Source organism: Trichomycterus rosablanca, chromosome 2 (assembly GCF_030014385.1).
Source record: "Trichomycterus rosablanca isolate fTriRos1 chromosome 2, fTriRos1.hap1, whole genome shotgun sequence".
NCBI classification, from domain to species: domain Eukaryota; kingdom Metazoa; phylum Chordata; class Actinopteri; order Siluriformes; family Trichomycteridae; genus Trichomycterus; species Trichomycterus rosablanca.
The window spans coordinates 37,838,585-37,851,672 of NC_085989.1; the positions used below are offsets into that span (position 1 = coordinate 37,838,585).

Here is a 13,088-nt window from a genome sequence, read left to right on the forward strand (position 1 = left end):
GTAGAATTAAGGTTGTTATTAATGTTGATCATGACGAGGTGTCCATATACTTTTGACCTCATGGTGAAATGGATGGGTTTGCTTAATATACTCACTTAAGAATTTCAGTGTTTGATTACTGTTGCTGCACTGAGCCTGCAATGTGGTAGCTGATGTTTCAAATAAATAAATCCGGTCAAACCAATGACATTTCTTTCATGTTTAAAGTCACTTGCCTTATAAATTATTCATCCCCTTAGTTTTTGGCCACACAAATAGTCTGGATGTCTATACTCTATTTAAAATAATTCTTCTTGTACTTTCTTGGGTTTCAGCAGATGTTTGTTTTTAGATTCGTTTGTTTCTTTTATTAGGGTTTTAACGTCATGTTTTACACTTTACATTTTCAGCATTTAGCAGACGCTTTTATCCAAAGCGACTTACAGTACTGTGACAGTCTACAATCTAAGCAATTCAGTGTTAAGGGCCTTACTCAAGGGCCCAACAGTGGCAACCTGGCAGTACCTAGTATCAACCTTTCGATTACTAGTCCAGTACCTTAACCACTAGGCTACAACTGCCCTTTGGTTACATTCATGACAGGAACAGTAGTTACTCATCACACAAGATTCATCAGTTCACAAGATTATATCAAACACAGTCTTGGACAGTTTAGCATCTCCAATTCACCTCACTTACATGTCTTTGGACTGTGGGAGGAAACCAGAGCACCCGGAGTAAACCCACACAGACATGGGGAAAACATGCAGACTCCACACGGAAAGGACCCAGACTGCCCCACCTGGGGATCGAACCCAGGACCTTCTTGCTGTGAGGCGACAGTGCTACCCACTTAGCCACCCTTTTAGATTTGCAACTGTTTGTACTAGAATAAAGAAATGTTTACTGAGAGAAGCACATTACTATTCTGAAAGGTACTCTGAATTAAAGTGGCAGCTAAATTTTGTAAATGTAAGTTTTCAATCTGTCATGAGTAAAGACCAATGAAGAAACATGTATCTATTTAAATGTAGTATTTATTAAATAAAGTATTTATCTTATACAGTCAGTAGAATTTTGAGAAAAGCCCCATTTAATACTGCACACTGTGTTGGACCAGTTCATTTCATACTACAATAGCCAGTGGTGCATTCTTATGAAGGGCCTCAGCATGAACAGAGGACCGTATTGTTTCATATTTCTTCTGTGGTTACCCATCACCTTCAGTCAACGCCGCAATCATAGTAGTTATTCCAACAAGTTTGTAAAATATAGTTAAAGCGTGACCTGACATAGGCAGAGTGGCTGTAGTTTTATATTGTCTCCACTTCTATATGATTAACTGAACTAAGCTGTCATCTATGTTAAGTGCTTTGATTTGCGCTTACTAGATCTGATTTGTTTTGTGGAAATTCTCCACTTCAATCATACACCAAGAAAATGGCCCATTTATTCTTTTTAAGCAACAGAAAACTAAAGCTAATCCACAAATTTCATATACTTCATATTTGTTGACCAACAAATAAAGTTGTCAGGAAAGGTGGTAAAACAAATTAAAGCTAGTCTTAACAATTAAACTAGATATGAATAGGGGGATATGTAGGAGAAACACTTTTCATAACAATGCCCTCAGTCGTATAGATTGTCTTTAACATACAGCTGTAAAGTGTTTCCAATAAAAGTGAAAAAATTGTTTACATTCAAAAAAGTATTTTTTTTAAAGTCACAGTACATAAAGAGAAGCTCATAGCTTTATGTTAAATGTTATAACACACTTGAATCAATCTGCACTGAGTATGTTCATTAGCCAGGATTACCTAGTTTCAAATGGCTATGATTTGTAATTTTGGCTAAACTGTCACCAAGAGTTTTAAATTTTGAATTCACTCACGGTGCATAAAAACATTTATTCATCAGAGAACACAAACAGAAACTAATCACACTGTTTCAAAATAAGGTTAAATATACAAAGCAATGCTAGGTTCCTGAAAATAAATTTAATGTGGTGGTAAAACAGTTTGAAGGAATGAAGGAATGGTTCAGAGGTGCCACATCACTGCTGTAAAGAGACAAAAGCAGAATAAGACGAAATCAAGAATCAGTTGTATCAACTCTGGCAAACCTAATATTGTACTGCAGTTCCAGTTTAAGTGATTGTTGTTCATGATAAACATACAGAACAGCTTGGTTAGCTTTAATGATAATTTTGTGCTTTTCTGGGCAATTTACCAGATTGTTCCCTTTTATACATGACCAACACTGCTCAAATTTGTTTTTATTAAGGCCTCACTTTACTTTGCTTAACAAATTATGCTAATACTAATAATAATAATAATAATATCACTGATTCACTCGAAGAATGATTCTACATTACAGACTGGATACTGAAACTAAAAGCTCTTTTATTTCTTCATCATTTATATTTTTTAATGATTTTTTCCTGATTGAAGGTTAATTTCATGCCCATCAAAGCCAAGGCTGGACTTGAGATCCAAAAACGGTGCGACAGTAGATAAAATGCAAATAAAACCAGTAAGCAGTGATTTGTAAAATGTCTTTTACAGCTAATTAAAAACAGTACAATGATGTACTGTAATGATGTTTTGTAAATGTGCTAATTCTTGAATCAATGCATGCAAGACATTCAAAGTTGGGAAAGGGGCAGTGCAGTGTAAGACTGAAAGGTTTGTGGATGTGACTACTTATGTAAGTAAGGATCACTAGTTCAGTACCTTAGCCACTGTTTGTTTGTTTATTAGGATTTTAACATCATGCTCTACACCTTTGGTTACATTCATGACAGGAACGGTAGTTACTCATTACACAAGATTCATCAGTTCACAAGGTTATATCGAACACAGTCATGGACAATTTAGTATCTTCAATTCACCTCACTTGCATGTCTTTGGACTGTGGGAGGAAACCAGAGCACCCGGAGGAAACCCACGCAGACACGGGGAGAACATGCAAACTCCACACAGAAAGGACCCGGACCGCCCCACCTGGGGATCGAACCTAGGACCTTCTTGCTGTGAGGCGACAGTGCTACCCACTAAGCCACCTTGCCCCTGTGATAAAGTTGACTAGATAAAACATGAAATATCTTGTCTTTGCACTGCTTTCAGTTTTTAAAGATTTGCAAATTATTATAATTTATTACAATTACAATGATCATTTTTCCTTTTCTAAACTGTCCCAACTTTTTTAGAATAAGGTTTGTATTTGGTTACATTTCAGCGTTTAAGCATGTTACACAAAGTGTTCAGTACAGTATGTGTTGACCCACAAGTGAGTTACTTTCTGGGAAATTGCCAGTAAAATGATTTGTATTAGTGATGCACTTCTACATGGACTCACCTTTGCTTTTTGTACCGGCAAATACAGTTTAAACTCTGCTGGGAGCTCATCCTCTGAGTACAGTCGGTCAGAAAAATACACTCTCCTAATGCGACAGTTTGCATGGATCTGAAAATCATAAAGACAATTATTATTTTTGCTAAATAACGTGCCACATTGCTGTTAAATCAGCTGGTATAACATGTATATAAATTCCAAAAAGCACTAAAAATACTGTATATTTTTTCACTTACTAACTAAGCCTTCCCAATATCAAGATGGCTACTTCCTTTAAGACAGAGTTTTTCAAACCCTGGGTCGTGACCTTTAGGTGGTAAAAATAATTAAATGACTTGTACACAAACGCCCCCTTTTGCATTTGGGTCGGCCCCTTGTACATCTTGTATAAATTAAATTAGAATTTATTTACATTGAGCATGCTGGGCACTCTTATTTCCCTTCTGCCCATGGTATTCTTTTGTCAGTGCTCAGTTTTAATCGGTGGAGCCTGACTTATTGTGACCCTGACCAAGCGGTTCATAAAAATAAAATGACGAATGCATTGCATCATGCAACTATGTTTTGGTTCTGTTTTTTCTTTGCACCTGTACTCTGAGTGTTTCGATGTAGTTGGTGCCATAAGCTCTTCGAGTGAAGTCTGACAGGTTGAACTGGATCTGGTTCCAGCCGTCATCCAGTCGCATGGGCATAGTGCAGATGAAAGGCTTCACACGTGTGGTGCTCTGGTAGTTACTGGCTCTGAATCTCCGTCGCACATTTTTATCATCTAACACCTGAGACACAGTAAAAATTAGGTGGATTAGTTAGTGTCATGAAATATTACAGCTTATAATGTTAGTGTATGAGAATGTACAGCATGGGACACTCGTTTCCCAGGGATAGGTGTGTAGAATATGCTGCTTAGTTATGTTTGCTTTTTGTGTAACTAAAAAAACAAATGACTTGTCCTTATATAAAATGTTCTTCTAAACACATTTGCAAGAAAACACCAGATGTTCCTACCTGCACTTCAAATGTGAAATACTTTTTGAGATTCTTAATGATCATCACCAGGAAGGGAAGTTTAATGCCAAGGGTTTTCTTCGGGTCTGCAGGGCATGTGATGTAGGTTGTGCTGTGAAAGGAAGATTAAAACAAATCTTAGACACCGCAATAAAACTTGAGTAAAGTCATTAAAATTAGCTTCCATTTCTAGCTAACAGTGCACAAAAAACTTTTTTGTTTTTTTTACAAAGAAGTTGTACATGGGCGGCACGATGGCTCGGTGGGTAGCACTGCCGCCTCACAGCAAGAAGCTCCTGGGTTCGATCCCCAGGCGGGGCGGTCTGGGTCCTTTCTGTGTGGAGTCTGCATGTTCTCACTGTGTCTGCATGGGTTTCATCCGGGAGCTCCGGTTTCCTCCCACAGTCCAAAAACATGCAGTCAGGTTAACTGGAGACACTGAATTGCCCTATAGGTGAATGGGTGCGTGCATATGTGTGTCTGCCCTGTGGTGGACTGGCGTCCCGTCCATGGTGTTACTGTGTGCCTTGCGCCCATTGAAAAGCTGGGATAGGCTCCAGCACCCACGACCCTAATTGGATAAGCGGTTAAGAAAGTGAGTGAGTGAGAAGTTGTACATGCTTCAATGTGATGGTTACCTGACATTGGTCCCCTCTACCTCAAGCACCAGAGATTGGATGTCATTGTCTGTAATTCGCTTTATATGTCCATTTCTCACCTGCAAAAAAAAGTGTAACAACTACAAGTAGTATTTTACATCTCCCACAACATCACAACAGTTCTAAAAATAATGCTGTGCTAACAAACACTATAGACGTTTGTATTTTATGGTCAGTGGTCCATTAATCCTAATGGCCCCCTAGTGACAGAAATATGTAACTATGCACTGAAATTCCTTGAATCGTTTAATGATATTATGCACTGTAGAAGGAGAAATATGCAAATCCCTTCCAATCTTTCTTTGAGGAACATTGTCGTTAAACGTTTCAAAAATGTTTCCCACACATTTGTTGATGCATTTGAGATCATATGTCCATTTATGTTTCTTAAAAACAAAACACAGGTTTGTCATTTCAGCAGTAGAGAGTACTGATGACCAGTAATAAGTACTATTACTATAAGTAATAATTGCAATAAAATTAATAAGTTTGGTGTTGCTAAGTCGTTGTTTTAGTACATTAAGCCACGTTAAACGTTTTAGACTCTCATCCTCCTCCCTCAGGCAACCTAAACAAGCTTTAATAGTGTTTAAATTATAGCACTGATATTAAACCTGATCAAACACTAACAAATAACTGCATCAGCTGCGTGTTTCCATGGAAACGTGTGATATAAATATAGCTGCAGAGGGATGAAGGAAGAGCTTCTGTCCTGCTGCTCATTTTAAACAGCCAATCACTATAAACTAGGCAGAAATATTTTATTCATTTTATATTATTATTTATATCTGTGTGTGTGTGTGTGTGTCAAAAGACGTCTTCTAGGCTAATCTGTACCATTAGGACATACTAAAACTCATCAGTTACAGTAAAATCTAGTGCTTACCTTTTTATCCCATATTTGAAGAGGTTTGCTGCCGATACTGTACAGAATGGAGAGGAATCCGCTTTGAAATGTATTCTTGAACATAACTAGATGATTATATTCTAAACACGCGTGTAAATATGTTTACACCGCCTTCAGTCTCTGCGGTCAGTGCTAAAAACCTTTCCGTGTAGCAACAAACTCACAGCGGTCCTGATCAATCGTTCCACAACACGACCTACGCAAATGTATAACATAAAATCTCCTTTAAAACCACCGTATTGTTTATTTTCAACTGTACAGTTTGGAAACAGATGACTGAACTAGATGGCTGTCCGTTTTCTCGTTTCAGTTATATCAAAAGCGTCTCCACGTTTTTAAATGTCGCATTTAGTACCATTCATAAGTAAAACGTCGTGTATTAAAGTTATTTAAAGCTAATTCGTGTATATGTTGCAACAGATATCTAATAAAACACCGCACACAGAGCTCACACGATGCTCTGCCTTTGTTATTTATACCTGCTTAGCTACAAAACGCGAAGCTTTATCCCGTCGGACCTGATTGTTGACACACCGGTTGGCATAGCAACATGATGCATCACGTCACGTCCCTAGGCTAGTACGTCCCAAATCACGTACTGTGTAATGCGTAGTGCACTAGTTAGGGCGATTTGTTTTCTAAGTAATGTCTTCGTTTTGTCTGATGGTTTATTAGGATTTTAACGTCATGTTTTACACTATTTGGTTACATTCATGACAAAAAGGGTAGTTACTCATCAGTTCACAAGGTTATGTCGAACACAGTCATGGACAATTTAGTATCTTCAATTCACCTCACTTGCATGTCTTTGGACTGTGCTGTGGGAGAAAACCGGAGCTCCCGGAGTAAACCCACGCAGACACGGGGAGAACATGCAAACTCCACACAGAAAGGACCCGGACCGCCCCACCTGGGGATCGAACCCAAGACCTGTCTTTGTTTTAGAAATCTGTATTAGTTTCATTTCATTAGTTAAGTTAAATGAATAATTTAGGTACTTTACATTTTAAGTATCAGTAAAGCCTGTAAGGACTGTTTATTTTTTGTAATTTTTATATAACATTTCTATTTTTTTAAATATATGTATAAACATTTTTCATACAGTATCTCTTTATTCCTAAAAGCTGCTGTAACACGGCACATTTCTCCCAGTGGGATAATAAAAGGCTATCATATCTTAAGTATCTATTTAATTTCAGGGTAGCATCTTAACACAGCTAGTAGAGTCAGTGCCAAACACTAGTATGCCTTTGCTAGTGAGGAATTTTGCATGATGTGAGAGTGGGTTTCCTATGGGTATTCTGGTTTCCTCTCACCAAGCATAAAAAGTGCACTTCTCTGAACCACACTTATCAATCCATCTGTTTTGTCAACAGAGAGTGGCATTTGTGCCTCCAGACTACATGACAATCTACATTTTATACGTTACAACATTCCCAAAGGGAACAGTCTGGGTTTTTTCTATGTGAAGTTTCCACGTTTTTCCTGTGGCTGTGCTCCAGTTTCCACCCCAGTCCAAAGACATGCAGTGGGGTTAATTGAAGCTATAAAATCACCCTGTGTGTGTTGGTTTGCCCTGTGACGGACTGGCAACCTGTCCGGGGTGTTTCCTACCTTTCGCTCAGTGAATTGGACTCACTACGACCCTGAATAGGATAAAGATGTGGTAAAATAGACAATGAATGAATAAATAAATGAATGGCAAAATATGATGGCAAATCCCTGCATTGTTGACCACTCACTCACTTTCCTAACCGCTTATCCAATTAGGGTACCAGGAAGGGGGCTGTTGGTGCTGGAGCCTATTCCAGCTTTTCAATGCGTGCAAGGCACACAGGTCGGGAGTTTTCCCGGTGGGCCGCTCTGTATGTGGGCCGCTGAGAGAGAAATTCTGTTTGAAATATTCCTTAATAATCCTGAAGTGTGCATTGGCCCGCCACAGTATCCTCACTGCATGTCCATTGGTCAATCACAGAAATGTCCCTCCCCCAGGATAAACCGTAATAAAAAAAAATATTTATTATAAAAAGATAAGTCCGGTCGTAAAATCTGATTGGCTGAGCCGCGTTCGAATTCGTTGTAAAATCCCAGATATACGCACACCTATGACCACCTCACATTATTCCATATTAATATGCCACTGTCAGTGCAGAAACTTTCTGATGCAGGGTTGGAGGCGAGGGGAATTATGGCTGTAACTGGCCACCCAAGTGAATCTTCACTGCAGTCGTACTGGCACCCTAACTTCAGAGAGCTGCAAGCAGATGCAGAAAAGTGCAGGAAACTGGACAACCTGTTTGGCAGTGAGGAACTACAGCATAGCCAAAGAGCAGAAAAGGTATACAGTAGTTAGAGTCCAGCGCCTCTGCTTCATTAGTAATGCCGTTTAAGAAGAGACTGTGGGCCCATCTCAAATGTCGCTTATGCCCTACTTAGGGTACTTTCTAACAGTACAAAACATTTCTTTTAAGTCACTGAATGATTAATAAGTAGTTATCTAAGCTACTGTTGGATACCGGGGGCTTTAAACCAGCCGTTTTAAGGACTATTTTTGTGAAAGTTGTATTATGTCATGTCCAACATAGTGCACTACATAGGGCAGTGATATGTGTGGAGCGATGTGCTTGTAGTGGGCTGGCCAAGAAAAAAGTCCAGGGCTGAATTTTGTTCCCAGTCCAGCCCTGACTGTGGGAGAAAACCGGAGCTCCCGGAGGAAACCCACGCAGACACGGGGAGAACATGCAAACTCCACACAGAAAGGACCCGGACCACCCCGTCTGGGGATCAAACCCTGGACCTTCTTGCTGTGAGGCGACAGTGCTACCCAGAAAATGGGATCAATTGTTGTCCTCTAAAAATACTGTGGTAAAATAAAGACAATGTAAAACCCCCCTTTCTCAACTTTCTTTGAATATGTTGCAGGTATAAAACTTGAATTTAACATATATTTACAAGAGCCAACAATGTAATGAAGAAAATCATCAAATATTATGTTTTTGTACAGTTTGTAGATAGATACAAGCCAACAGAAAATTTATATTTTTATTAGCATTTCACATACTGTCCTGACTTTGGAATTGTAGTTTATATGAAAAGCAGATGGGTATTCATTGAGCTATTAAGTTCCTCTCTACTGGGCACGCTGTATATAATATTAATAATTATTCCATGCAAACTTTGTCTCAAATGTGACATCATTAAGAAATTTGGAGAGTCGTAAGCATTCACCCCTATCTCATACAAATACATCTTCAGAACTACTGTAGTGCAATAAAATAGTCATGTCAAAACATTTTTTAAACACTGGCCAAACACAGAGAAGCATTTGTGCCTCCAAACCCAAATGAGTTAGTAAGGGCTATTCTTCTGGCTTGAGTCCTCCAAGACTGAGCAACACAGGGCAGATAGTTTAGGTCAAACTCGGGCTCTGTGTGATCCAGGTTCAGAGTCGGGGGTAGGACAGCATGGTAGCAAGCCAGCGCTGTAAATGCTGCCTCAAGAGCCCCGGCTGCTCCAAGAAGGTGCCCTGTTGACCCCTTAGTTGAGGAAACTGCGATGGATTGTGAGTGCTGCTGGAAAAGTCTTTTTATGGCTGCATTCTCTGCAGCATCTCCAAGTGGTGTGGAGGTGGCATGGGCATTCACGTATGTCACATCTGATGGAGCTACGCCAGCATTTCTGAGAGCAGCAGACATGCACCTGTAGCAGTCAAAGACAAGACCGATACATATTATATTTATACTTTTATAAAGTAAAGAAATACAATTTTTTGATGCCCAGTACCTGAAAGCACCATCTCCATCCGTAGAGGGTGCTGTGATGTGAGTGCCATCCCCTGAAAGTCCGTAGCCCAGCACCTCAGCGTAGATCCGCGCTCCTCTTTCAACAGCATGGCTATACTCCTCCAGAACGAGCACAGCTGCCCCTTCACCCATCACAAAGCCCTCCCTCTCCGGGTGAAAGGGGCGAGACGCCAACTTGGGCTGCTGGTTCCAGTTGGTACTAAGTGCCCGGGCTCGAGCAAAGCCTGCTATAGAGAGAGGGCTGATGCAAGCCTCAGTGCCACCAGCAACCATTGCTATGGCATCTCCATGAGCAATAAAACGGCTGGCATCTCCAATAGCGTGTGCCCCTGTGGTGCAGGCTGTGGAAACAGCATGGTTGGGGCCCTTCAACTTGTGCTTGATGCTAATGTGTCCAGCAGCCATATTGACCAAAATGCGTGGGACGAAGAATGGGCTCACTTTGCTGTAGCCACGCGTATGAAAGGCAGCAGCAGTACTAGCGATCTCCTCCAAAGGCACCATGCCCATACCTACAGCCACACCTGTGCTTAGCTGCTCTTCATGACCACTGGGATGCCACCCACAATCCTGCAGGGCCAGCTGAGCAGCACCAAGGGCCATAACTGTGGCTTGTGACATGCTGTTGATCTCTCCCCGTGAAGCAAATGCTTCTTCTTGGAACTCACCTTCAGCATCTCCTCTCGGAACTCGAGCTGCTACTTTACACGGCACTGATTTGTATTCATCCGGGTCCAGTGCCACTAAACCACTCTCTCCTGCAATCAGACGCTTCCAGGGTAAAGAAGTCCCTGTCCCGAGTGGTGAAACAAGTCCAATTCCAGTGATGACAACTCTTCTAAGGTTACTAATGCTAGAGTTTGTGTTATCCCTCTCAGATCCTACACTGCTGAAGGTCCGAGTGTAGAAAATAAATCTGCCATGCTGCCTCACTGGCAATCTCTGCCAACATGGCAAAAACATTTCTCCCCACTGTGATCCTGGAAATTGTAACTGAAATAAAGAAATACATAAACAAATTTAAAGCATATTAATAACCTTCACAATTCACACACGACCACACACACAACCAACACAGTCTGTTCCCTGGACTCTGACAACTTCAACACATACAACTACTTAGTGACTATATTACCTGCATCTTTGCACAATATTTCTATTGCACCTTATTATTTTATATCTCTGCTGCTATTTGTATATCTGATTTTTTCCCCCCTCACCTATCATTTACTCAGTACCATGTACTGACATCACTACACTTGTCTCTAGTCTACTCGTCTACTGTTTTAGATGAGAAATAATGTATTTTGTATTTATTGTACTGTTGTTTATCTACACTATGTATTGTGTTGTCTTGCAATTTTTGTTCTGTGTTGCATCCTGGTCCTGGAGGAATGTTGTTTCATTTCAATATGTACTTGTATATAGCTGAAATGACAGTGAAGCCTCTCTTGAACTCGAACTCTTATGGGCCACCGTAGGAACTCAGCTAACCAGATATGTGGGTGGTGGACCATTTTCAGCAAACTTCAGAAAACTTATATTTTACTTATACTTAATATTTATGGCTGAATACAGAATATAAAGTTTGGAATGTATTCGGTAATGCATCCGATTAAAATCAGGATACATTAGGAAAACATTTAGAATGTCCTGGTAACCCTGTTCCTTATTGTTTTTGGCAAAGGCAATTCAGCAGGTTCAAATGGGACCAGTGCCAAGCCTGGCAAACCTTGAAGTTAAGAAAAACAAAAAAAAAACTTCATTTACTAAAAAAATAAACATGCATTTGTACATGGTCAATTTTTCAGCCTAAAACAGCCTAACATTATTCATATGTTTTACACTTTGGTTACATTCATGACAGAAACGGTAGTTACTCATTACACAAGGTTCATCAGTTCACAAGTTAAATGTCAAACACAGACATGGCCAATTTTGTATCTCCAATTTACCTCACTTGCACGTCTTTGGACTGTGGGATGAAACCGGAGCACCCGGAGGAAACCCACACAGACATGGGGAGAACATGCAAACTCCAAATAGAAAGAAGCCAGACCTTCTTGCTGTGAGGCGTCAGTGCTACCCACTGAGCAACCGTGTCTCCCCTGCCCAACATTAAACATATAGCACATAGTCAATCAAATAGTGGTAAGCGCAGTGGTTAAGGTGTAGGACAAGTAATCAGAAGGTCACTGGTTCAAGCCCCACCACCAAAAGGTTGCCTGTTGGTGGCTGTTTTGTCCCTGAGCAAGGCCCCTAACCCTCAGTTAGCTACAACTGTAAACTTATATATAAACAGACAGACAGACAGACAGATAGATATTGTATCAGTTAAAGGAATTTATTGACTAGTTTACTGACAGACCCACCACATAATACATCAATGAAATTCATATCTAATACAGTATTTGGAACGGTAACAGAAGGTGCATGTAAGAGAACAAACTCATATGTCATGCATGTACAAGCTTTACTTCATTTTACTCATGATTAAATGAGTAAACCATGAGTAAACCCAGTAAACCCAGGACCTGGAACCCTGGAACCCAAGAACCATGGAGCTCTAAGTCAGCCACTCTAGCATCTTATGTCAGGTTGACCAACACAAACATAAAAACTGAATTACAACAGTTTAGCTATGCTCTTTAATTCTACACCTACAGTCCATCCCCAAGTAATAGCTGGTCAGTGTTGCGGTGGTGGTCAGTTTTAATGGATGACTTAATTAGCGAGTGTACATGAATGCTCTAAGGTTTAAGCTTTATACAGTTGGTATGTTGGGTACATTTAACAGGGTACGAATATCCACAGGTCACACTGTATCAGCTGCACTGGTACCTTCTTACATAGGATAAATCAACTACTTACCTCTGTTAACGTGAAAATAATCCAGTGCTTCCGTCCCAAACCTCCTTACTACACTATGCCAAAATACTTCGCCTTCTACAGACTAGCAATCTAGTATAGTGCCTATTTAGTAGAATAGTATGTGGTTTAGGACGGAACCCGAAAATTTACAAACGTACTAATCCATGTCAAAATAAAAGTCTAAACCTGAGGCATAAATGAAGCAAAATTCTGTTATTTGCATTCCTTCCTTCATTGATTTATACACTAACCGCTTCATACAGAGCACGTTGTACACTTTCAAAAATTACAGGGCATCAAATAATCTTCCGAATACAAATATAAATTATATAAGAAATGTGAGCAGATGCCAAGTTTAAACCCAAGCCCTAAAACCCTTGACCTACAAGGCAGCCACAATACCTATTAAATCACTGTGTTGCCACTATTACAGTTTTTATAAAAGTATTGCAAACTGAGCTTTGCTTATACAGAGGTGAATTGCGCTAACCCACCAACACAGAACCCATG

General features: G+C 40.0%; 2 protein-coding genes across 2 annotated transcripts; both read right to left on the bottom strand.

The window, feature by feature from the left end:
• Nucleotides 1-1,957: 1,957 nt before the first annotated feature.
• cfap20 (cilia and flagella associated protein 20) lies at nt 1,958-6,455 on the bottom strand. Its single transcript, XM_063015125.1, has 7 exons — nt 6,384-6,455; nt 5,884-6,100; nt 4,977-5,056; nt 4,339-4,450; nt 3,921-4,109; nt 3,337-3,444; nt 1,958-2,038 (listed from the first exon to the last, which is right to left on the bottom strand). The coding sequence occupies exons 2-7, from the start codon at nt 5,965-5,967 to the stop codon at nt 2,033-2,035; spliced, it is 579 nt and encodes a 192-aa protein (XP_062871195.1). The 5' UTR covers nt 5,968-6,100; nt 6,384-6,455; the 3' UTR covers nt 1,958-2,032.
• Nucleotides 6,456-8,932: 2,477 nt separating this feature from the next.
• Nucleotides 8,933-12,631, bottom strand: oxsm (3-oxoacyl-ACP synthase, mitochondrial). The gene is made up of 3 exons (XM_062990819.1): nt 12,579-12,631; nt 9,688-10,700; nt 8,933-9,603 (listed from the first exon to the last, which is right to left on the bottom strand). Exons 2-3 carry the CDS (start codon nt 10,668-10,670, stop codon nt 9,201-9,203), a joined length of 1,386 nt encoding a protein of 461 aa, XP_062846889.1. The 5' UTR covers nt 10,671-10,700; nt 12,579-12,631; the 3' UTR covers nt 8,933-9,200.
• Between the last annotated feature and the right edge of the window lie 457 nt (nt 12,632-13,088).

Excerpts from the sequence above, each read along its gene's own strand:
- cfap20 (XM_063015125.1), bottom strand. The coding sequence starts at position 5,967 with ATGTTCAAGAATACATTTCAAAGCGGATTCCTCTCCATTCTGTACAGT. Across the intron at positions 5,057-5,883 it reads TTCAAATATGGGATAAAAAG|GTGAGAAATGGACATATAAA; the intron begins GTAAGCACTAGA and ends TTTTTTTTGCAG. Across the intron at positions 3,445-3,920 it reads TCGAAACACTCAGAGTACAG|ATCCATGCAAACTGTCGCAT; the intron begins GTGCAAAGAAAA and ends TATGATTTTCAG.
- oxsm (XM_062990819.1), bottom strand. The coding sequence starts at position 10,670 with ATGTTTTTGCCATGTTGGCAGAGATTGCCAGTGAGGCAGCATGGCAGA. Across the intron at positions 9,604-9,687 it reads GATGGAGATGGTGCTTTCAG|GTGCATGTCTGCTGCTCTCA; the intron begins GTACTGGGCATC and ends TGACTGCTACAG.